At 56.0% G+C, this 25,180-nt stretch overlaps 1 protein-coding gene across 13 annotated transcripts in view; it reads right to left on the bottom strand.

Annotated features, from left to right (window-relative positions):
• Positions 1-25,098, bottom strand: part of SH3GL1 (SH3 domain containing GRB2 like 1, endophilin A2) — a 28,741-nt gene extending 3,643 nt beyond the window's left edge. For 11 of the 13 annotated variants that reach the window (XR_012577217.1, XR_012577218.1, XR_012577221.1 and 8 more), the window contains exons 1-9: positions 24,660-25,098; positions 6,606-6,674; positions 6,431-6,503; positions 5,809-5,952; positions 3,636-3,769; positions 2,586-2,744; positions 2,112-2,215; positions 1,361-1,485; positions 869-925 (exon numbers count right to left, since the gene is read on the bottom strand). Coding sequence is in view for 3 of the 13 variants with exons in the window: in XM_074528658.1 (XP_074384759.1) it covers positions 869-925; positions 1,361-1,485; positions 2,112-2,215; positions 2,586-2,744; positions 3,636-3,769; positions 5,809-5,952; positions 6,431-6,503; positions 6,606-6,674; positions 24,660-24,944 (1,150 nt within the window). In the remaining 10 variants the exon portion in view is untranslated. The remainder of the gene's footprint in view (positions 1-868; positions 926-1,360; positions 1,486-2,111; positions 2,216-2,585; positions 2,745-3,635; positions 3,770-5,808; positions 5,953-6,430; positions 6,504-6,605; positions 6,675-24,659) is intronic. The other 2 variants (XM_074528659.1, XM_074528660.1) reach the window with 2 other exon arrangements.
• Between the last annotated feature and the right edge of the window lie 82 nt (positions 25,099-25,180).

Genomic DNA, 25,180 nt, shown 5'->3' with positions numbered 1-25,180 from the left:
ATCCCAAGGTGCTGCAGGAGGAACCACAGACCTCACATCACCCCACAGCCCACAGACTCTGTGAGCTGAGGCTCTGCCTCCTCCCTCCAGCCTTCCACAGGGACATGGGGAGCAGGATGGGAGAGATCCAGGCTGGGTGCTTGTGAGAACACGGAAATCCTTGAGGTGTCTGATGTCTCTGGGAAAGCACCTGATCCCTGGGACCAGGACATGCCTGGTGTTGATCCCAGGGGATCAGGACATGCCTGGGTGCTGATCCCTGGGATCAGGACATGCCTGGTGTTGATCCCTGGGGACCAGCACATGCCTGGTGTTGATCCCAGGGGACCAGGACATGCCTGGGAGCTGAATCCAGGGGAGCAGGACATGCCTGGTGTTGATCCCAGGGGATCAGGACATACCTGGGTGTTGATCCCAGGGGACCAGGACATGCCTGGGTGCTGATCCCTGGGGACCAGGACATGCCTGGTGCTGATCCCTGGGGACCAGGACATGCCTGGTGCTGATCCCTGGGACCAGGACATGCCGGGTGTTGATCCCTGGGGATCAGGACATGCCTGGGTGCTGATCCCAGGGGAGCAGGACATGCCTGGGTGCTGATCCCTTGGACCAGGACATGCCTGGTGTTGATCTCAGGGAATCAGGACATGCCTGAGTGCTGGGAGCTGCTGCAGCTCCTCCGGACGAGCCAGGTCCCATTTTTGGAGGTGCAAAACCCCCAAAAAATCCCACTGGGGCATGGCTGGGTTAATTCAGGGCTCGGCTCAGGCTCAGCACAGAGGGATGAGCAGCTCCAAGGAGCAGCAGCAGCAGGGAGGAGCAGCCAGGGGGGGACACACAGGGAGCAGTGCAGAGGGAGGAAACTCACGGATACTCCTGACGGAGGCCCGGGACGGCTTGTCCGACCGGAAAGAGGTGGAAGCTGCTTCCAAACAAAAGAGAGACATGCTTAAACCACGGGAGACAGGGACAGGCAGGGCCCACAGGGGTCTGTCAGCAGCTACAGCAGGGCCCTCATGCTGTTAGGAACCCGCCAGGATCAGGGAGGGAGGGAGGGATGCAGCGGCAGGGAAGACAAGGAGGGAGGGAGGAATGGAGGCTTCGTTTTCCTGTCTGGCACTGACAGCGAGAGGCCCAGGCTGGAGACCCCTCTGGCACATCCCCAAAGCCAACACAGCAAAGGCTCCTGGGTCCCAGGAGAAAAGAGCCCCATCTGGAGGCATTCCTGACGTTTTCCAGAGCCACAGGCTCGTGCAGGAGCCTCCAGCACAGCAGGAACATCCTGTGCAGGCAGAGCAGCTGCCCCCCTTCCCTGGGAGGCTGCTCCAGAGGCACCAGGGAACACCTGGGACAAGGTTACCTGAGGCTTTGGGGGTGGGGTTGCAGGAGAAGCCCCCGTTGGACTGGTCAGGCTCCCTGAAGTCGTAGGTCTCCCTGGGCTTGGGTTTGTATTCCCTCTTGGGACGGGAGGAGGCCTCCCTCATCCTGGCACGGGGAAAGGAAACGAGGCTCAGTGCAACGAGGAGTGGAACAACACGGTGTTTATCCTCCTGGGGGCTGCACAGGGCAGGAAGGGGTTTGGAGATTGGGATTTGCACAAGCCCCTGTGCTGGAGCCTTTGGAAGGTGGGATTTCCTCAGGGTTTGGGATCTGCCCTTCGACAGGGCCCACACATGCCGGGTTTTGCTGGGGAATGCTCAGGAATTCAGGCCAGCAGAGGACACTCGTGCTGTAGTTCGGAAGCTCAGACTTGGCAGGGTCCTCCCAGCTCCTCCCAACTCAGAGCAGGCACGGGATCCACTCTGCAGCTTCTCCCAGGAGGGAACAGCAGCACTGCCAGAACCTCCCCAGAGTGGGGAGGCAGAGGAAGGAGAGGTGGGACTGAGCCTTCCTCAGCCAGGATTTGGGCTGGATCAAACACCCAACTAAATCCAAATCCCATGTGGGAAACCCAAAGGAATTGGCTTTATCAAGGCCAGCTTGGACAGGGCTCAGGGCCACGAGGGGCAGTGAAGGTGTCCCTGCTCTGTGAGCCCCAAGGTCCCTTCCCACCCATCCCTTGTGGCACTCTGTGATTCCAGGGGCACTCAGGGGATCCCACAGGGACTCACCTGCGCTTGAGCTTCTCGGCCAGCTCGTCCAGGATCTGCACGGCCTGCCTGTGGTAATCCAGCTGGGCATCCACCAGGGCTGACAGCTGGCTCACCTGCTCGATCTGAGCAACAGCAGGCTGGCATCAGCACCTGCCCACAGCTGCACAATCCTGCACTGCCCTGGGGCAGCTCTGGGATTGCCAGGACAGAGCCCATTCCTGCCATTCTGGCTTTGCCAGCTGGGAAATCCCTCCCAAAGCCTTCCCAGCTGGGTTACCTCCCTAAATAATCCCCCACCACCCCGAGAGGAGCCTGTTTGGTGCCAGGCAGAGCTGGGTCAGGGCTAAGCAAAGGGCTGTCATGTCAGATTTGGGCTTTCCCAGAGCAGAACCACACTCAGGAGAAGTGGCAACTGGTGTGCAATCAGTGCCTCCCTCAGGAGATGCCACCCCAGGGACACAGAAGGGCCCAGCTGTGCCCTCCCACACTCACATCTGTCTCCAGGAGGTTGTGCATGCTGGTCTCTGCCACTTCCTTGGACTCCTCAAACTTCTCCATGGCCTGGCGCAGCTCCTCGTCGGGGATCTTGCCCTGCCGCTTCTTCTTGTAGTCGAAGTCCAGGCGCCTCCCCTCCAGCTTCTTGAGGTGGTGCTGAGGGAGGATGGAGAGAGCAGGGAAGAGGGAGAAGCCAGAGGCTTGGGAGGGCAGCTCCAGTTACAGGCTGAGTTCACTGGTGTCAGAAACCTGATCTCCTGTGGCTCCCACCTTTGCTCCAGGTGGGACAGAGGCCCTGGGGTGTGATGGGGGAATGATTCCAGATCCTTTCCATTGAGGAATGATTCCAGACCCTTTCCATTCCAGGTCTGCTCCCCATAGAAGCTTTTTGGGAAGGTGAAGAGCTCTGCTGCTCCTTTCAGCTCCCCAGGAGCTGCAGGGATCTCTGGACAGCAGGAATGGGGGTTTTGGGCACTGCACTCCTGGATCTTAGGGCAGGGATGTTTAAAGCAGCCCCATGGAACTGGGTACAGACAGGCACTGAGGTAACTTGGTGGTTATTTCAGCCAGGACAGCAGTGACAGTGAACACTCCCTCAGGAATTGGAGGTTGGGATGGATCCTGTTACAGGGCCTGCACTTTTCTGTGTGCAGCTGCTGAGCTCCCTGTTCTCCCAGTGAGACCCCAGAGAGCTCCTTGGGATGCTGAGTAGATTCCTGAGGGGAGCTTGCTCAGAGCTTGGAGCCCAAACTGATCCCATCTGGAAGCTCCCAGCACTAAGAGCCAAATTCAGCAAGCCCAGAAGGGTGTTGGGATGTATTCCCATGGCACCATCAAACATGGCAAATGGGGAACCATTGCAGCCTTTTGGGCTGCTCAGGAGCAGCAGGGAGGAAACACCAGAGAGCCTGGAGGGATAAAGCACACACAGAGTGCAGGCAATTCCTGGCAGCCCCTGCTCCCAGCACTGCAGAGCAGCAGCTCCATGCCCCAACAGCCAAAGAGAGAGCAGGGAGATGAGAGCAGAGCAAGGCACGGGGGGGTTACCTGGATCTCCTTCAGGTCCTTGTCACACAGGTTCTGCAGGGGATCAATGAAGTTCTGTTTGACCTCGATGTCCAGCGAGTCCTTCACCTCCGCCAGGCGCTTCATGGATTCGCCGGCGTCCAGGAGCGCGTCCCCTGCAGGGACAGGGACAGGTGTGGGATCTCAGCACCTCAGGACTGAGGTGCCGAGCCACCGAGACCACCCTTGGGGGGCTCGGGAGTCCTGGAATGTTGCCAGAAGTGTCTGGTGGCTGGACTTTGATCCTACACAGGAGACGACACCTGTATGAGGACAGGAGGATTTCACCGGGGTGAATGGTGAAGGGATAAGTTAATTAGAGGGTGAGACACAGGGTTTAGGATTTCTGTACAGGGGGGTTTAGAGAAGTAAGATGGAGGAATTGGGGCGTGTCCTGTCCTTCTTCTTCTTCTCCTCCATCTTCTGTGGTGATGGTGGCACTTTGGGATTGGTCATTACTAAAAGTGCACCGGACAATAAGGGGGAAAGGTATTGGGGAAAAATGATAAATATTGTACACGCAACTTTGGGTATAAAGATAGGTGACTGTCTGGAGGGGGGACAGTGTGCTCATGGCTGGCTGCTGAGCAGAGCTCTGTCGGGCCGAAAGAAAATCTTTTAGATAAACAATTAATAAACACAGAGACCGAAAGAAGAACTGAAGCCTCTTCTCGTCCTTCGATACGCGGGCTGCCCCAAGGCCACTCCGGGCCTTTCCAGGCCCTCCAAACAGCCGAAAACCGGACAGACAGGGACAGGGGATCAAACACAGCCCAGCCCAGGGACCTGCCTCACATCCCCTCCTTCCCCCTTCTAGTGTGTCCCACAGTCCTGGCGTGGTTTGGCTTGGAAGGACCCTAAAGCCCATCCAGTGCCACCTTCAGCCGTCCCAGTTTGCTCCAAGCTGGCCTGGGGCAGCCCCAGAGCTCAGTGTCACTCACTGAAACCTGCTCAGTTCCATCCTTTCCTAAGGCTCTGGCCACTCTGGCACTTCAGCCAGGCAGGCTTGCAGCAAAGCATGTTCAGTGCTGGCTTTTTAGTGCAGAGGAAACACTTAGAGATGAAATGATTCCTGTGCAGCTTTGGCAGAACAACAATTGCAGCAGAGCATGAACACAGGAAAATACATGAGTGAGAGAGAGGGTCAAGGGAAAACATCTCTCCACTGTCCAGCTGGAAAAATCAATAGCCCAGAAGTGTTCTTTCAATTGTAATAACTCTGAATAAGCTGGAAGGGAGGGATGGAGTCCTCAGTGCTGCTTTAAGGAGGCCATTAAGGAAATAGAGTTTGCTGTGCTCTCCTAAAAGCTTCCTTCCCTTGCTCTCCTCAGTCCCTGTGAGCCAGGACTGCTGCAGAGCTCTGAGCTGGCCAGGGAGGATCTCCAAAATCCTCTGTCAGTTCCAAAAGCAGCCAGAGGTTTTTAATTTTCCTGAGGCAAGGCAGCTCCTCCCTGGCCTGGCAGGGCCAGCTGTGCTGCCAGGGGGCCATCACGTGCCTGGCCCAGGTTCCAGAGGATTAAAACTGATGTCACCAAAAGGCTTCACCCCCTCCTCCCTGCCAGCCACACGTGGCTCCAAGGAGCAGCCAGAAGATTTCTTGGCTTCAGCCTCCCCATGGAATCACAGCAAGGTTTGGGTTGGAAGGGATCCTTCAGAGCTGTGTGAAACTCCCAGTCTTGCTCTGTCCCGTTCCTGCTTCGCTGCTCAGTTCAGAGGGAAGTTTTTATTTTATACAAATTTATCTCAGTGTTTAATAAAGAAAGTGGATTGAGATCCAGGATATTTGGGATCACAGAATGGTTTGGGATGGAATAGAAGGAGCTTAAAGCCCATCCAGTCTCAACTTTCACTATACAAGGTTGCTCCAGTCTGGCCTTGGGCACTTCCAGGGATCCAGGGGCAGCTGCAGCTGCTCTGGGTACCTTGTGCCAGGGCCTCACTCTCCTCACAGGCAGGAATTTTTTCCAATATGCCATCTAAACCTCCCCTCTTTCCCTTGCAATCTGCTCACTCTGGAAGTTTCTGAACCCCTTTCCAGCCCCACGCACAGTTCAGTGCCACAAAGTTCACCCAAACCCTTCCAGAATTCAGAGTGCCGGCTCAGCAGTGACCCAGCAGCCTGCCCCACTCCCCTCCCAGGCCCAGGAGCACTCACCAAAGTTGGAATCCTCTCCCAGCTCCTTCCCATAGCGGATCATGCACTCCCCCAGCAGCCCCTCGGACTGGGGGTAGCCGGGGTTCTTCACCTGCCCGCGGATCTTGGACATGGTGTTGAGCATGGTGAGCTTGGCTCTGGAAGCTGCCACAAAAAACACCTCAGCCTCTGCCCCCTCTGCATCCCCTGCAGCCCTCAGCAGGTTTCTGCTACACCCAAAGCCAAGAGGCTCCATTGTCTCCATCCCCCAGGAATATCTCTCATTCTTTTCCAAGACACAAAGCAAAAATAGTTCCCCACTGCTTGGTTAGGGAAAGCCAAAGGAGTTTCCCCAGCCCTCCCAGGTCCCTGGAGTGCTCTCTGGAGCAGCTGGCTGGAAGGATGCAGGGCTGACAGGGCCAGCCATCCCTTCCCATCCTTTTTTCCCTCCACCACTTTTCCTGGACATTCTGAGACAAACGGGTCCCCTTAGGGCCTCTCTGAGTCTGAGGCAAAAGCTGCACCTGGATTCAGGGCAAGAGGGGTACCCAGATCTCCCCCTGCTCCAAACCTGGAGCAAAAGGGATCTCCCTGAGCTCCCTGATCCCCTTGGGAAGGGGACAGGGCAGGTGCAGGCCCTCACCTGGGTTGGGCTGGAGGTACTCTATGGTTCTGGTCAGGACTTCTGTGACAGCCTTGCTGGTCACGTCCACTTTCTGCAGGAGAGACAGGAGCCCAGTGAGGGTCAGCTCAGGGATTCAGCCAATCCCTCAGGAGCCATGGGGTGATTTTGGGGATTCCTCTGCTTCCCCACTCACCTTTTCCATCTCCTTGAAGTCATCATCTAACTTGGTCCCTTCGGCCCCTCCGACCTTCTCGCTGACCAGCTGTGGGAAAGGAAAGGGAGGAGATCAGGCACTGATTGACCCTTCCCAAATCAAAAAGGAATTCCCTGGGACAGAATGGGAACAGGGAGGGTCCACACAGCACCTGCAAGAGAAAGGAGGCAGCAGGAACACCCCAAGCCCCTCAAAAATACCCCACCAAACCCCCAAAGATCCCCGAGCACCCAAAGCTTGGCTCAGCCAGGATGTTCCTCACCCACCAGGAGCTCCACAGCTCCCTAAATCCCAGCCCACGGCTCCAACTCCAACGCCTGCTGGAAAAAAAACAAGCAGCACAAACGTCTCTCAGCTCCATTTGGAGCCAAGGAACTCAGTTTCACACACAGCAAAATCCAAGTAAACAGGGAATGAACACACTCAGCTCCCAGCAGGCAGCACAGCAGAGCCTGGGGGGAGAGCACAGCCACCACTCTGAACTGCTGGAGCAGCTCAGCATCCGGGACAGGGCCTGGAATTGTCAGAGGAGATGTCTGACAGGCTGGGAAGTCAGGGCTCATTTCATGGGAAGGCTCAGCAGCCTCCTGAGGGGATCCCTCAGCCCAAGAACAGCCCCAGCCCCTGACCCGCAGCGTTCCCTGCCCAGGGGTGACCAATGCCCCCAAAACCCCCCCAAAGGGTCCTTCTGTCCATCCCCTGCAGCCCAGGCAGGGCAACACTCCCTTCCCAGCCCCTGCACTGCCTGGGGAGGCAGGACACGGGAATTGGCCAAAACTGGAACCGTGGAATGGCTGAGGTTGATCCCTGAGCCTGACCACGCTCACCCGTAACCCACGTCCCCAAGTGCCACATCTGTGTGATTTCTGGGCACCTCCAGGGATGGGCACTCCAGCACTGCTCTGGGCAGCTGTGCCAATGCCAGGCCACCCTTTCCATGAACAAATTCCCCCTGATTTCCAACCTAAACCTTCCCTGGTGCAATGTGAGGCCGTTTCCTCCTGTCCTGCTGCTCCCTGGGAGCAGAGCCCGACCCCACCTGGCTCCACCCTCCTGTCAGGGAGCTGTGGGGAGCAATTTGTGATTACTTTGCTCCAAACAGCAGCAAATTCCCCATGCAGACATCCAGAGTGCTCTGGGAAACCTGGCACTGGCTGCCAGGGCTCCAGGCCTGCCCCGGGGCATTGCCAGGATTCCTCCTGTTTGTGCTGAAAACTCCAGATCTGAAGGAACAATCGCGTTTGTTTACTCCAACATCAAATATATGATTTTTATCGAGGCTTTCTTCCTCTGGAACACTCCTGCTCCCGTGAGGATACAAAATGGGGCTGGATGTTTTCTGAGGGAGAGGGGGAGGGATAATTTAGGGAATTATCCAGGTTCAGAAGCACCTGGAGACACCAAGGGAAGGGAAGGGAAGGGAAGGGAAGGGAAGGGAAGGGAAGGGAAGGGAAGGGAAGGGAAGGGAAGGGAAGGGAAGGGAAGGGAAGGGAAGGGAAGGGAAGGGAAGGGAAGGGAAGGGAAGGGGAAGGGGAAGGGGAAGGGGAAGGGGAAGGGGAAGGGGAAGGGGAAAAAAGAGAAAGGAAAGCTGTCTTTGTTAACTCAGCTCTGGATTTCACTCTTTACTTTAACCCTCTGATAAGGGACAAAGGACACAGCCAGAGTGGACCAGGCTGGGCAATTTCTGCTCTCTGCTCTTATTCCCTGCTCTCAATCCCCAATCCCTGCTCCCCATTCCCTTCTCTCAATTCCTGCTCCCATTCCCTGCTCTCAATCCCTGCTCCCATTCCCTGCTCTCAATCCCCATTCCCTGCTCCCCTTCCCTGCTCCCTGCCATGCCCAGCCCTCAGAAGCAGCTCCAGGGGATCCCATCACCCCCAGGAGCCCCAGAACCCCTCTGAGTGTGGTTTCCTGCCTTCCTTGGCTGCCTGCTCCCCGCCCCAGCCCCGAGCTGGCCAGGCACGCTTCTCCCTCGAGCCTGGCAAAGGTGCCAGGAGCAGCTGCCAGGCCTGCCAGGACAGGCTCAGCAGGGCACAGCTCTGCCCCAGCTGCCACCCCTGTCCCCTGCCAGGAACCCACAGCCAGAAGGGGATCCCTTGCACTGAGGTCGCACCCCTGGCAGCCTGCACTGCTCCCCAACACACCTGGGAAGGGTGCAGCCATCCCAAGCGGTTCCAACCCCATTTTTCAGCCTGGATTTGTGGCCTGGGAAGCTGTAAATAAATAACCCCTGGCAGGACTCTGCTCTGAGGGGCCTGCGTGCCAGGCTGGCAGAAGCCATCACCACAGTGATTCTGGAGGCTCCACACCCTCTGGAGAGCCCAGAGAAGCGAAGGAAGCAAAACCCCCTCATTTCCAGACTAATTTAATCCTCCTTTTGACGTCCAAGAAATGCTGCTGCTGCCCTGCTGGGAGGGAATAATGAGATTGAGGTTCTCTCCCTGCTGGCTCTAATTAAACTGGGAGGAGTCAGCATAGGAGGAAAGGAGGAGGGACCCCATCCCCACACCCCCAAACCCACCAGGAAGGGAGAGAAACCAACACAGATCCCTCAGACACAAGCTTGGATGAGCTTCTTGTTTGACCTGGAGCCTCAGCACACTCAGGGAGGCAAATATGGAAGGAAAGGAAGGAAAGGAAGGGAAGGGAAAGGAAGGAAAGGAAAGGAGGAAGGGAGGAAGGAAGGGAGGAAGGAAGGGAGGAAGGGAGGAAGGGAGGAAGGGAGGAAGGGAGGAAGGAAGGAAGGAAGGAAGGAAGGAAGGAAGGAAGGAAGGAAGGAAGGAAGGAAGGAAGGAAGGAAGGAAGGAAGGAAGGAAGGAAGGAAGGAAGGAAGGAAGGAAGGAAGGAAGGAAGGAAGGGAGGAAGTGGCGGAAGGGAGGAAGTGGCGGAAGGAAGGAAGTGGCGGAAGGAAGTGGCGGAAGGAAGTGGCGGAAGGAAGTGGCGGAAGGAAGGAAGGAAGGAAGGAAGGAAGGAAGGAAGGAAGGAAGTGGCGGAAGGAAGTGGCGGAAGGAGGGAAGGAAGGAGGGAAGGAAGGAAGGAAGGAAGGAAGGAAGGAAGGAAGGAAGGAAGGAAGGAAGGAAGGAAGGAAGGAAGGAAGGAAGGAAGGAAGGAAGGAAGGAAGGAAGGAAGGAAGGAAGGAAGGAAGGAAGGAAGGAAAGGAAAGGAAAGGAAAGGAAAGGAAGGAAGGAAGGAAGGGTGGGTTTATCCATCCATTGCTTGACCTAGGGAAGGCAGCTGGAGGAATGCTGGTGCTGCAGATTCCAGCAGCCCTTCCCCCAGCAAGCAGCTATGGGGCTTTTTGGAGGATGTGCTGATAAATTTTTCTGCATTTTGATTTCCTGAGGCACCAGGAGAAGGTTTGGGATACATCCCTGCTCCCCCAGCTGGGATCTCACCTCTCCTGAAGCCAGATTGGGCAAGGATGAAGGCAGACATGGAAATGGTTAAAAAACCAAACCAAACCAAACCAAACATTCCCTGGGAGTGGAAGAGCAGAACAAGTCTGGCCTCCCTGGTCTGTGGATGGGAAACATCCAAGGGCTTCACCCTGGGAGCAGTGAGAGCTGGAGCCTTTGGCCAAACACCTCCCAGAGCAAATATTGGCCCAGGGCGCTGCAGCTGGCACTGGGCAGATACAATCTGCTCCTGCTTGGCTGCTCCTGGCAGGGATTGCACCTGCAATTCCACAACTGAGCTGAGGGCTGGGGCAGCCAGCTGAGAGCCAGCAGCTCCCACCCCTCACTTCAGCAAAATGTCACAGCTCCAGTGTGCTCAGACAGCTCCAGCCTGGGATGGCAGCACTGCCTCAGCATTCCTGGGAGCTCAGCACCCAGCCAGGCCCATCCTCAGGAGAGCTCATCCACAGGGATGGACACGGCCCCTGGCCTGCCAAGGATGCTCCAGAGCTTCATTCTGGAGCTCAGGTGGGATTTCTGCAGATTCCTTCAGATTCCTTGGCAGATTCCATGGCAGATTCCATGGCAGATTCCCTCAGATTCCTTGGCAGATTCCTTGAGATTCCTTGGCAGATTCCATGGCAGATTCCCTCAGATTCCTTGGCAGATTCCTTGAGATTCCTTGGCAGATTCCATGGCAGATTCCTTGGCAGATTCCTTCAGATTCCTTGGCAGATTCCTTCAGATTCCATGCCAGATTCCTTGGCAGGGCTCATCCAGAGGGATTGGAGATGGCCCCTGTCCAGCCAAGGATGCTCCAGCCTCACTCCACAGCTTTGTTTTGGAGCTCAGGTGGGATTTCTGCAGATTCCTTCAGATTCCATGCCAGATTCCCTCAGATTCCATGCCAGATTCCTTGGCAGGACTCATCCACAGGGACTGGACACGGCCCCTGGCCTGCCAAGGATGCTCCAGCCTTGCTCCAGAGCTTTGTTTTGGAGCTCAGGTGGGATTTCTGCAGACTCCTTCAGATTCCATGGCAGATTCCTTGGCAGATTCCTTCAGATTCCATGGCAGATTCCCTCAGAATCCATGGCAGATTCCTTGTCAGATTCCTTCAGATTCCATGTCAGATTCCTTCAGATTCCATGTCAGATTCCTTCAGATTCCATGTCAGATTCCTTGGCAGATTCCTTGGCAGATTCCATGGCAGATTCCTTGGCAGATTCCTTGGCAGATTCCATGGCAGATTCCCTCAGAATCCATGGCAGATTCCTTGTCAGATTCCTTCAGATTCCATGTCAGATTCCTTCAGATTCCATGTCAGATTCCTTCAGATTCCATGTCAGATTCCTTGGCAGATTCCTTGGCAGATTCCATGGCAGATTCCTTGGCAGGGCTCATCCACAGGGATTGGACACAGCCCCTGGCCAGCCAAGGATGCTCCAGCCTTGCTCCACAGCTTCATTCTGGAGCTCAGGTGGGATTTCTGCAGATTCCTTGGCAGATTCCATGGCAGATTCCTTGGCAGATTCCTTGGCAGATTCCTTGGCAGATTCCTTGGCAGATTCCCTCAGATTCCATGCCAGATTCCTTGGCAGATTCCATGGCAGATTCCCTCAGATTCCATTCCAGATTCCTTGGCAGGGCTCATCCACAGGGATTGGACACAGCCCCTGTGCACCCAAAGCTGCTCCAGCCTCACTCCACAGCTTTGTTTTGGAGCTCAGGTGGGATTTCTGCAGATTCCTTCAGATTCCATGGCAGATTCCTTGGCAGATTCCTTCAGATTCCCTCAGATTCCATGGCAGATTCCTTGGCAGGACTCATCCACAGGGATTTGACACAGCCCCTGTGCACCCAAAGTTGCTCCAGCCTCACTCCACAGCTTTGTTTTGGAGCTCAGGGAGGATTCCTGCAGATTCCTTGGCAGATTCCTTCAGATTCCATGGCAGATTCCTTCAGATTCCATTCCAGATTCCTTGGCAGGGCTCATCCACAGGGACTGGACACAGCCCCTCTCCACAGCTTTGTTTTGCAGCTCCCAGGGGATTCCTGCAGATCCCTTGGCAGGGCCGTGGGAATGGGAACAATCCCGACCTCCCCTTGTGTGGGGGAAGATCTCAGGAATGAAAGAACCATTGTTGGAAAGAGGCAGGGTGGCCAGGGGAGAGGCAGGAATGATGTGTGTGCATGGAAAAGGGCAAGGAGGGATGCACAGGCAGCTGGGCTGGGATGTGCTGGGGTAAATCCAGGAGCTGGGAGGAGCAGGAGAGATTTTGGGAGCAGAGCTAGGGAATTCCTGCATCATTCCAGGTGGAGAGGTGGGAAAGATGTGGAGAATAAAAGGTGATTTTTGGGCTGCACCATCAGCAAAATCCCTGATAAAACCTGGGAAGGTGCCAGCAGCCAAAGAGCTCCTGGAAAGGTGGAGAAGGGCAGATTCCAGCACATCCACCCCTGCAGGTCTCATCTGCCCAGCCCATGGATGAGGGAGCACAAGTCTCTGTTATTCTCTGCTAATCACCAGCTTCCCCACAGGATTTCACAGATTTTGATATTTTGCTCTCCAGCCTTTAAATATTTTAAAACGGAAAATTATCCCTAATTCCCTCAGCCTCAGACAGGCAAAACACACCAAGAGAAACCCAAAAATCAGGGTTTTTTTTTTTTTAAACTCGCTTTCTTTTTTCCATCGCAGTCAGCCCTATTTATAACACATCAAACATTTGCCATCCTTGCAATCAAAACAGTTCCCTACAGTCGACTGAAAACCTCATTCCTGCAGACTCTGGGGTATCAAAGCCTTCCTCTTCCTCCCCTCCACCCTCCCAACAGCGAGTTCCCCTCAAGAAATACAAAAACAAACCCACAGATGAGCAAACAGAGGAGCAGCTCTACCCTGGCTGCCTTCATCCCAGCCCAGGGCAGAAAGCCAACCTACAAACCCAGGGAAAAAAAGGTGGGAATGTTCTGAACCCCCAAAGTTTGGCACAGAAAGAGTGAAGGAAATTCAGGGTTAACTGGGATTGCTGGTGCCCAGTTTAATTTGTGGGATGCTCCATGGAACCTAAATGAGCAGGGTGTGACTCCCTGGCAATCCAGCTTCATTTTGGGTCATCCCCATCATCCTGCAGAGCCACCGTGACCCTGCCCAGCCCCGTGTGTGTGTGTGAGAGCTGGGGAGCACAGCAAAGCCTTCAGCCACCCAGCCAGTGGGGCTTGGCAATGGCAGGGCTGGAAAGGTCCCAAAACCTCCTGGAAATACTCACCAGGCCAGCTGCAGCCTGGGAAAGCCTGGGGGCTCTCCTGGAGTGCCCCACACGGCTCCATGGGGCTCCCTGCAGAACCAGCTGGTCCTGGGAGGGTCCTGGGCCACCCTGGGATCCCAGCCCTGGTGGGATCAGCCTACCCAAGGATCCCAGCCCTGTTAGGCTCAGCCTATCCCAGGATCCCAGTCCTGCTGGGCTGTGTCTATTCCAGGATCCCATCCCAGGATCCCATCCCTGCTGGCTCAGCCCATCCCAGGACCCCATCCCAGGATCCCAGGCCTTGTTGGGCTTAGCCTATCCAAGGATCCTATCCAAGGATCCCATCCCAGGATCCCAGCCTTGCTGGGCTCAGCTGATCCCAGGATCCCAGCCCTGGATCCCATCCCTGGATCCCAGCACATCCCAGGATCCCATCCCAGGATCCCAGCCCTGTTAATCTCAGCCTATCCTAGGATCCCATCCCTGGATCCCAGCCCATTCCAGGATCCCAGCCTTGCTGGGCTCAGCTCAGCCTATCCCAGGATCCCAGGCCTGGATCCCAGCCCTGTTAGGCTGAGCCTATCCCAGGATCCCATCCCAGGGTTCCAGCCTATCCCAGGATCCCATCCCAGGATCCCATCCCAGGATCCCATTCCAGACCCCAGCCCCGTGCCTGCCCCAGAGCAGCAGGCAGCCCGGGTTGGGGTGAGCTGGGCACACCCACAGCACAGCTCACCCTAATCTGACCAACTCCTGACCTACTTTGAGCAGAAGAAAACAGATCCCAGTGTTTGTTGTGCAGAGGAGGGGAGGAACAATTCCCTGCAGCCTTGGCAGAGGGAGGCACACCCCGAGCTCCCAGAGGCTGCCCCATCCCTGGCACTGCCCAAGGCCAGGGCTTGGAGCAGCCTGGCACAGTCCAGGGCGTCCCTGCCACGGCAGGGGGGACTCTGTGACCTTCAAGGTCCCTTCCAACCCAAACCACTCTGGGATTTCTCACATCCCCTCCTGGCAAAGCAGAGGAGGAGGAGGAATAGCTGCTCTCCAGCTCCAGCCCCTCTGAGCACACCCTGCTGCTGGCTCCAAATGTCACCCCCACGGACCTGACCTGCCTGGGGACACCTGGACACTCCAGCAGCCCCTCCACTGCCTGGTTTTCCCCACAAACAGCTCCCAGGAACGTTTCCACCCCATTTCCCAACTCTCAGCCCTCTTCTGCAGCTCCTTCCCTGTGATTTCCCATTCCCATCTTCCATGAGAGGCCAGTCCTGGCTGAGCCTTGCACCCAGGAGCTGGGCATGAGCCCCATGATGGAACCATGGCAAGGACTCGTGCCAAGGCACTGGGGGTGCTTGGCTGCCTCCAGACACGTGCTGAGGGAAAACGTGGCTCGGAACACCCCGAGCCTCCCACCCCCTCAGCAGCTGAGCCTGGGATCCCTCCCTCCCTGCAGCACCACAGGAATTCCTTCATCTGCAGCAGGAAGGTCAGGCTGGAACAATGAGCAGCTCCTTCCCTTCCCTCTGCAGAGGAGGAAAGGCTTCCCAGCGACCTCGGGCCGTAATCTTATCCCATGGAAAGGGCAGGGAAGAGCTGCACGGGCACAGGCAGCTTTCCAGAGCCACCTGCCAGCCCTCCTCCTCCTCCTCCTCCTCCTCGGGCTCGGGTGACTCATCCCCATCCAGCAGATGGGCTGCAGGAACGAGGACAGCGGGAATTAAAGGCGAACCCGGGATTGCAGCAGCAGCAGCAGCGGCCCCGGGGCAGGGCCAGCCAAGGGCACCGGGAGGATGCTCTGCAATGCAGCTGCTCCTTCCTGGCCCTGGCAATTCAATCCCTGCTCTCCTGGGCTGCAGGGCAGAGCCCAAACCCTGCTTGGGAGCTCCCTGCTCATTGGGGTGATCCCCCAGCTCCTTTTTACCAGGAGACAGAGAAGGGCACAACCCAAGGTTTCCATAGGAGTGTTGGAATGCTGGTGCTGGAGGGATGGCATTTGCATCCTGTTTTCTCCTGTTATTATTTCTCGCATGCTCCGAACCAAACCAGACACAATTTCTACTCAGCTGGGGAAAAACAAAAAAAAAAAAAATCATGGAATTGGGTCAAATTCCAGGGAAAACACAAACACAGCAGCAGCAGCAGCTCCTCTCTCCCCTCAGAGGCTTCCAGTGACTTCAGCAATGGAGAGGAAGTTCAGTAAACTGAGGGGAAACATGGAATAGTGGCCTTGCATCCAGACTTCCTGCACAGCCTGCCCCAGTGAATCACAGCCTGGCTCTCCCAAAGCTGCTGAGCCATCACTCCAGGCAGCTCCACCCGGCCCCAGCAGCTGGAGCTGCTCCTGAGATGGGACAGCAAAGGGAAAAGCACCAAAAGAGCCTCCTAGGAATTGTAATCCTTGGTTTTTCCCACCTTTTCCTCCTTTTCAGGAGGAGCACGCAGCAGTCAGCACCCACACGGTGCTCTGAGGGATTTTCCCAAAAAACAAGGGGGAAAATGAGGGTGTGAACAGCTGTAAATCCCTGGAGAGAACACCAAGCAGCAGAAGGGATTTCTGCTCCCTGTGAAAAGCAGGAGAAACTCCCCCCTGAGGTGCTGGCATCACCCAAAGTGAGGATACAGCAGGAGGCAAGTCAGGAGCTGGGAAGGAGCCAGAAAACCTCTGGGTTTGCAGGATGATGGGATGGGGGCACACACAGAGATGGGGGGACACACAGAGATGGTGACACGGCTCTAGAGCCATCAGGGACATCAAAAAAGCTCCAAATCCCCCCAAAGGAAGGCAAAGTCCTGCTCCTGGCGTGGGCTGGGTGGGACAGCCCCGTGCAGAGCACGTCCCACACGGGGAGCAGGGCCCACACATCAAAGGGCCTGAGGACACTGTAAACACTCGTTTTCCTCGTTCCTTTGAATTCTAGGAAGAGCTCTGTGGCTATCAGAGCACAGCACAGCATCCTAAGGAAAGGGAGAGTGGGAAGGAGCGACCCCAGCACCCCTAAGGCTGCCAGGGTTGGATAAAATCCTGCATCAGCTCCTCCAGAGCTGCACCAGGGCCTTCCCCACATCCCAGGGCTTCTGGAAGCTTCCAGCCCATCCAAGGTGCTGCTCAATCTGTTTTTTTCCCTGACTGCACACTGAGATTTATTTTGGGATGGTTTAATTGGGATAAAATCCCCCCCACAGCACTTGGCATCACTGTGGCATCACTGTGGCATCACTGTGGCATCACTGTGGCATCACTGTGGCATCACTGTGGCGCTCCTGCCCTGCAGGCACTGCCAGAGGTGGCTCAGAAATGCTGGGAGATGACATTTGGATGATGTTTTATCCCAGCAGGCGCAAAAGGACACAGCTTCTGCCCTTTATACCTCTCCCAGTACAATCAGGAGGAGCTTTACTGGGACAGGAGCTCCTCCAACATCTGGCACTCTGCATTTGCGCTGCCCCTGCTCCCTCACACTCACATCAGCAGCAAAAGGTGGTTCCTAAACCAGGGAAGAAAATCAGGAAAAAAACCCCAAAACAACCCAGCACCTTCTCCTGCAGTGGATTTGCTTTGGGTGTGGATCACTGTTTACCCTTCTTCTGCCTTTTTTATCATGAAAGTGGGAAAATTAAGTTTAAATGCAGCCAATCCTGGGATGCCAAACCAGATTTGGTCAGGAAAGTGGATAATAAATTATCACTGGGGAATAAAGTCTGGCCCAGCCAGGGGGTGCAGCCGGGTTTTCAGGCTCTAGGATGAATTATGAAGCATTTTCTCAATTAGGAAAAGCCCTTTAAAGCTTTAATCATGCAAATTTAACCTTCTGTCTCAAAGACAGAATTTCATTATGGAGATGTTTAACTCATCTTTTTTTTCTCCTTTGGAGCAGAAAAGCAATTTAATTAGTGACAGTACCATGAACTTTATTAATAGCCAGGCATTAGGAGATCCTAAAATTCCCAATGGCTTTAAAAGGGCTGCTTCTATTAATTAGCTACTGGTGGCAATGCTGGGAGGGGGGTTAAGGCTTTTCTTGGAGGCAGGAACAATCCAGACTCTGCTGATGGATGCTCCAGGACCTTGGGGCACCTCCAGGCACTCCCAGCCCCAAAAACAGGAGAGGAACCCCCAGCTCTGAGTCTGGGCCAGGATTTTCCTGCCAGAGGAACCTTTCCTGAAAGCCCTGGCATCACTGACTGCAGGGATGGGGCTGAGGGGAACAGGAAATCTGTAAAAAAAAAATATTAATTATCATTTTTATAACCCCAGAGAGAGGCCAAGATGGGCTGGATCCTGCACTAGGTCCTGTCATGGAGCAGCTCAGGAAAAGGGAAGCTCTGGGATGCTCTGGGGCTCTCCCAGGGCCATGGGCTGGATCTTTCCCATCTGATCCAGGCAGGAAAGCTGAGACACAGCCATGGCCCAGCTCAGAGGGAGCAGATCCACAGGGAAAGGCAGGCTCAGCCTCCTGCCTGCTCCCACTCTGTGCATCCACCCCAGGCTGGGTGAATCCGTGCAGTTGGGGATGGGAGGGAGCAGCGACAGCAACCTCAGAGTTATGAAACACCCAGGGCTGGGATGAGTTTCCATGTGAATGAGTTCAGCTGGAATTACACGGCCAAAACCGTCTGGATTAGGGATTTCTTTCATTTCGGGGCTTTTTGGGGGCTCTCCATCCTGCCTGGGAGGGAGCCAGCAGGACCAGCCCCTCACAGCCCTGCAGGCACCACTTTTGGCACTGGGAGGAGCTGCCTGAGGTCTCCCCACAGGGATGGGGCTGGCAAAGGCACTGCCATGTGCAGGGATGGGGGAGAGGAGGAAGAAGGAGGGAAAAAAAAAATAAAAATAAAGTGCTAAAGAAATGAATCAGCTTTTACAAGGCAGGCCAGGCTGCCTGAGCTCATCCCCACCTTGCTCTTTCCCAGGAGGAAAGCAAAGCAGTGGCAGGGAAAAGGGGGAGGAAGGATTTCCTTTTGCTCAGGCAGGAAGCACCCCCTGTGCAGGCAGCTGGATAAATCCAGCATTTCATGACGTGGATTCAGCATCCCTGAGTCACAGCTCCTGCCCTGAGCCCAGAGTCCCCCAGCTGCAGGATAACACAGGATAACACTTTCCCTGGCTGACAATCAGGGAAGGGGAGCAAACAGGGCAGGATGTGGAGAGCTGGATTTCCCCAGTTCTGCTTTCTGTCTCTGCCTTCCAGGAATCAGAGCTCCCATCACTGTCAGAGCCCAATGGCTGCAAAAACAACCTTAAAGTGGGGGGAAAAGCCAATTTATATAGGAAACTCTGCAGAGAAACAATCCTGGAAAAAATGAAAGCTGCTTGGTTCTGGGGCAGGATATGGAGAGCTGCACTTCCCCAGCTCTGCCTTCTGTCTCTGCCTTCCAGGAATCAGAGCTCCTGTTATTGTCTGCAAAAACAACCTTAAAAGGGGGAGAAAGCCAATTTATATAGGAAACTCTGCAGAGAAACAATCGTGGAAAAATGAAAGCTGCTTGCTTCTGGGAAACTCCGCAGAGAAACAATCCTGGAAAAAATGAAACCTGTTTGGTTCTGGAGCTGCTCATCTCCAGCAATGATTGACCAGCCAGAGCAGGGACAGAATTTGATGGAAATCAGCCAGGAAAGGGAGAGGGAATTGTGGGGGCCTGAATATATGTTGTATTGTAAGACCTTGTGGTTCTGAGTTGCTCCAAACGAGCTGCAGCTGCAGGGTCCTTAGTTGGGCAGCAGCTGTAGCTCGTGAAGGCAACTGAGATAAATAGGGGTGGGTCAAGAGCCCAGGAGGAGCCCCTGAGAAGATAGAAAGGACTGTGCTGCAGAGAAAGGAGAAGAGCCCCAGCAGAGAGGGAAGAACAACGCTGCAGCAAAGATTACAACAACTGGTGACCCCGACGTGATGAAGAACACACAACCAAACATCAAAAGAAGGTATGGAATCCCCCGGACAGCCGAGAGCTGTGGCAGCCTGAGAGCTGGGACTTTGGAATATCAGCCTGAGAGCTGGGACTATGGAATATCAGCCTGAGAGCTGGGACTTTACGTGTATGGCAGCCAGAGAGCTGGGACTATAGAAGAGGCAGCCTGAGAGCTGGAACTGTATGTATATTGTGATTGTATTATGGTTAAAAGAAAAGGGGGAAATGTGGGGGCCTGAATATATGTTGTATTGTAAGACCTTGTGGTTCTGAGTTGCTCCAAACGAGCTGCAGGGTCCTTAGTTGGGCAGCAGCTGTAGCTCGTGAAGGTAACTGAGATAAATAGGGGTGGGTCAAGAGCCCAAGAGGAGCCCCTGAGAAGATAGAAAGGACTGTGCTGCAGAGAAAGGAGAAGAGCCCCAGCAGAGAGGGACGAACAACACTGCAGCAAAGATTACAACAGGGAATCCACAGGAAAACATCCTGGCTGCAGGTGTTCCCTTGGATGTGGCACAAGCACCTCTGAGAGGGGATGCCCTGGCACCTCATCCCTGTCTCCAAGAGGTTTGGGGGACACTCAGCCTCTGCTTTCCACCTGCCACAGGTGGAACCATGGATGGGTAAGGCTGGAAAGGAGCTTTAGGAGCCCTGAGTGCAGCCCAGCACAAGCTCACCACAGTGTCCCCAAGTGCCACATCCACACTTCAGGGATGGGGACTCTCACTGCCCTGGGCAGCCTGTTCCACTGCCTGACAAGCTTTTCCATGGAAAAATTTGCATTAATATCAAATTTCAGCCTCACTGAGGCCGTTCCTGCCTCCTGTCACCTGGCAGAGCTGCAGGATGTCAACCCCAGCAAATCCAGCTTTGCCCCAGCCTCGGGAGCAGATGAATGTGGAAAGATAAACCCAGGAGAGGCAGGGGAATGCAGCCCAGGTTAATGCTAACACAGCAACATCAGTGCTGTGGGACAGAGGTTGGCAGGAGGCTCCAGGCTGGCAGCAATCAGCAAAAAAAATCCCTCGACTTCCCAGTCCAAATTCCCATGTAGAGATAAGGAGCTTAGAGGCTGATGCTGCCAAATCCCTCCCACAGGAACTCCCTGCTCCCCTCTTTGCTCACAGGCTGCTCAGGCCCTGGCACAGCTCCCCAAAAATGCTGGGGCTGCCCCATCCCTGCAATCCCCCCTGGAAAAAGCCCCCTACAAGGCTTTTCTTGGAGGCAGGAGCAACCCAGAACCTCCTGATGGATTCTCCAGGACTTTGGGCACCTCCAGGCACTCCCAGCCCTGCAATTATCCAAGGTTTGGAGCAGTGCAAGCTGTCCCTGCCCATGGAATGGGATGAGCTTTAAGGTCCCATCCTACCCAAAACACCTCCAAGAGAAAGCCTGGAGAGGCCAACGGGAGCAGGGCTGAGTTAATATTAAAAAACCCCCAAAATTAACAAAAAAAAAAAAAAAAAAAAGAGTTTTTGAAAGGTTCACCTGGGAAAGGGAAGAAAAACCCCACGTGCAAAAGCAGAGCACAAAATCAGCACAGAGAACCTGGGCTGAGGAGGGAAGAAAGGAAGTGAAGGAAATCCCAGTTCAGCAGCACCAAGAGCAATGAATGACCACAAAGGCCAAGAAAAAGGGGAAATGCCCTCGGTGGCAGCTGCAGCTGTCCCTCAGTGTCACACACGAGCACATCCCCAGCCCACAGCAGCACCTGGAGGGAGCTCCCAGGGCAGGGAGAGCTTTCCCTGCTGGCCCAGGGAGCATTGGGCTCTTGATGGCCAAAAATACCCCTGGAAACCCTGGGAGCTGTCATCAAACACAGGGAAATGTGTGTGTCAAGGGCTGCTGAGATTTAATTAGCACTTGCCTTTTCCCCTTCTGGAAAACGGCTCTGGGTGAGGAGGAGGAGGAGGAGGAGGAGGCTGGGCTGTGCCTTGGGCCAGCACGAGCTGCTGAGGCCAGGCAGGCCTGGCAGGGTTTAGGCTCAGCTCACACAGGCCTTGGGAGCACGTTAATCCAGTTTGGAATGGCAGGGCTGAGCCCCAGCCTGGCTGGGCTTGGAAGGGACCTCAATCCCATCGTGTCCCAGCCCTGCCACTGCCCCAGCCGGCCTTGGGCACTGAAAGGAGCTCAGATCCGAGCTCTCCTCCACCCCAAACCCTGCTGGGCTCCAGGGTAGCACCCCCAGAGCTGGGAATGCCAGAGCTCCCACCCACAGCTGGGCTCTGGGAAGGGCAGCACAGACCAGACATGGATTGCCTGTTCCCAGAGAGCTCCAGGTGAGCAACACAGACCCATCCCTGCATCCCAGAGAAGCTCTCCTGTTCCAGGTGAGCAGCACAGACCCATCCCTGCATTTCCCCATCCCCAGAGAGCCGCTCCTGCTCCAGGTGAGCAGCACAGACCATCCCTGCATCCCCTGCCCTCAGAGAGCTCCAGGTGAGCAGCACAAACCCATCCCTGCATCCCAGACAGCCTCTCCTGTTCCAGGTGAGCAACACAGACCCATTTCTGCATTCCCTGACCCCAAAGAGCTCCAGGTGAGCAGCACAGACTCATCCCTGCATCCCCAGAGAGCTCCAGGTGAGCAGCACAAACCCATCCCTGCATTCCCCATCCCCAGAAAGCTTCTCCTGCTCCAGGTGAGCAGCACAGACTCATCCCTGTATCCTCAGAGAGCTCCAGGTGAGCAGCACAGCCCCATTTCTGCATCCCCAGAGAGTTCCAGGTGAGCAGCACAGACCATCCCTGCATCCCCAGAAAGCTTCTCCACGTCCAGGTGAGCAGCACAGACCCATCCCTGCATTCCCTGTCCTCAGAGAGTTCCAGGTGTGCAGCACAGACCCATCCCTGCATCCCCAGAGAGTTCCAGGTGAGCAGCACAAACCCATCCCTGCATTCCCTGTTCCCAAAGAGCTCCAGGTAAGCAGCACAGACCCATTTCTGCATTTCTCCATCCCCAAAGAGCTCCAGGTGAGCAGCACAGACCCATCCCTGCATCCCAGACAGCCTCTCCTGTTCCAGGTGAGCAGCACAGACCATCCCTGCATCCCCAGAGAACTCCAGGTGAGCAGCATAAACCCATCCCTGTATTCCCCATCCCCAGAAAGCTTCTCCTGCTCCAGGTGAGCAGCACAGACCCATCCCTGCATCCCAGACAGCCTCTCCTGTTCCAGGTGAGCAACACAGACCATCCCTGGATTCCTCTGTCCCCAGAGAGCTCCAGGTGAGCAGCACAGACCATCCCTGTATCCCCAGAGAGTTCCAGATGAGCAGCACAAACCCATCCCTGCATCCTCAGAGAGCTCCAGGTGAGCAGCACAGACCATCCCTGCATCCCCAGAAAGCTTCTCCATGTCCAGGTGAGCAGCACAGCCCCATTTCTGCATCCCCTGTCCCTGCTCCTGCCCCAGGTGAGGCAGGAACCCCAGGATCCCTCCAGCCCTGCTGCCGCCCCTCAGGATTCCCCAGGAACGCTGTCCTGCCCACTGCCTGGGAGGATCTGCAGGATGTGAGGATTCCCAGCAGTTTGTACGAAACCCAAAGGGTGCAAAGGAAGCTGTTTGCACACCAGAAGGTCCCTGTGAATCCCATGCTGGATGAAACCTTGGACCAGGCACTTCCCACCCTGTTCCCAGCTCCAAGCTGCTGCTGCTGCTTCTTTCTCCCCCTTCCTCAGGATGTTTCCTCCAGAAATATCTTTATTTTATTTTTTTAAAAATTTTTTTAGAGAACAGTTTGCCGTGAACAGGCAGAACCTGTTCTGGACACACTCAGAGCTGCTCCCCATCTGCAGCATTTGCCAGCACGACTCAGATTTATTTTATTTTTATTTTTTGTTTTTTTTTCCAGGATACTCCAGGCTCTCTCCTGCGTGTGGGCGCCCGGCTGCCTCACCCAGGGGAGACGTGGGCTTGCAGGAATTACATGGAGGAGCCCCAGGAGCCAAGCCCTGCACCCCAAACCCTCTGGGGTCCCTGCAGACCCCGCTCCTGGCTCTGCTTGCCCTCAATTGAGGACAGCCGTGGAACGAAACGTAACGTTTTAGGAAAGATCTTCCACATGTTGAGCTTTGGCAGCTTCTGATGGTTTGCAGGGAGCCAAAAAATAACTAATCCTGCTCTCCCTTCAGCCAAGGGCTGAGTGGGACCAGAGGGGAGAAAGGGGGGAAAGGGAAAGAAGGGAGGGGGAGACAAATAAAATGGCCAAACTGGAACCAGTGAGCTCCAGTTTCCAGTCAGAGTATCTCCAAGTCATGGACGCCACTGCAAAGGGTGGCAATTTGCAAATTCTCCAAAAAACCCAGCTTCATCTGGGGTTTAAAATGATATTTTTGGGCTTAGTTAGTCCTGAGTCACCGAGGGGTTTCCACCTCCTGGCACCAGCATAGCAAAATCCTCCCACAGCGAGCCCCCAGCACGACTCTTCCCCATGGAAGTTGTGGAAAAACACCCAAAACAGCACCCCAGGATGGGTTTGGTGGGAAAGGGGGTGGAGGATGACTTCAGGAATTTGTTCTTTTGCTTTGCTGGGTAAATGAAATGGATTTCGGGGAAACAGAGCCGAGGAGGAAGGCGACACACGTCGCGCACAGGGGTGGGATGAGCTGCAAGGGTTTAAATTCAGGGATGGAAAACACCACCCGTGCCAAATTCATCTGGAATTCAAACCAGGGGCAGGAAAGCGGCAGCAGCAGAGGGGGGATTTGGGATTCCTGAACCGTTCCCAAAATGCTTTAACAAAAGCTCACGACTGTGAACAGGAAGCGCTGGGAAGGGGAATTCTGCTCGGGGGGATTGGGAATGGTCACCCCTCATTTCGGGAGAGGGAAAGGAGTTTGTGAGCCTTGTTTGGGATTCATTCCCACAGGGAATTATGGAACATGGAATATTCCTGTCCACGGAACATCCCCTGCACCGCGCCAGGCTGCTCCAGCCCGGCCTTGGGCACCTCCAGGGCGGGGAAGAGCTCCAAGGCCGAACGAGCTCCTCCGTCCTGGCCGCGATTCCCGAACCTCCGGGGATCCCCAGCCCCGCACGAAGCGGGAGCTGCCCGGGGTTACCGGGCCCGCTGCTCCCGGGGCTCCCTGCGGCTCTCCCGGCCGGTTTAGGGCAGGATCCGTCCCGGTTTAGGGAAAGGGAAGCGCTCCCGGGATCCCCACGGTGTCACCGGCCCCGCACCCGCCGCTCCCCCCGGAGGAGTTTCCGTGCCCCGGTCCCACCGGAGAACGGCTCCCCCAAACCGGGCCCTTCCCGGCTGCTGAGCTCCGCTCACGGCCCGCACCGAGCCCCGGGAGCCTCACCGGGAGATACCGGGGGTAACGGGGGATGCCCGACGGGCCCAGCTCCGGGATACCGGCACGGGATAACGGCGGGGAGCGGGCACCGCCGGGGCAGCAGCGGCTTCTCCGAACCGCCAAGGGAACAGCGGCCTCCCCGGAGCCCAACGGCGGCGGGAACGGGCGCGGGGTGCCGGTGTCTCACCTGGGTCGCTTTGTAGAACTGCTTCTTCAGCCCCGCCACCGACATGGTGCCGGTGCCGGTGCCTGGCCCGGTAGCGGCGGGGAGCCGGTGTGCGGGCGGCGGGACCTGCAGCGGGGGCGGCGGGAGCCTCGGGAGCCTCTGAACGCTCCGCCCGTCCCAGCCCGGCCCGTCCCCGCCGCCGCTTCCGCCGCCGCCCGGCCCCGCCCCCCCGGCCGCCACCACCGAGCGGCCCGGCCCGAGCGCCGCCAGCGCGCCCCCTGCTGGCCGGGCGGAACCGCCGAGCATCGCTACTGAGCGGCGATAGAGTCGTTCTGTCGCGACACGAGGGACGGGCGGTCATATCGGGAGATGACTGTGGTGCAGCCGTGTCTTTATCCTGAATGATCCTGTGGGGAGCGGACCGCGTGTGCGACACGGGGACAACCGGACCGGGAACACCGCCATAGGCCTGGGGGGAAAATGGGGAGATAGACACTCTAAATGGAAAACTACGACTCCCAGCATTCCTTGCGACAGCCACT

Source organism: Zonotrichia albicollis, chromosome 29, assembly GCF_047830755.1.
Source record: "Zonotrichia albicollis isolate bZonAlb1 chromosome 29, bZonAlb1.hap1, whole genome shotgun sequence".
In the NCBI taxonomy this organism is placed as follows: Eukaryota; Metazoa; Chordata; class Aves; order Passeriformes; family Passerellidae; genus Zonotrichia; species Zonotrichia albicollis.
The sequence above is the reverse complement of the archived record's forward strand: the minus strand, read 5'-3'. Positions and strand labels throughout refer to the sequence as shown.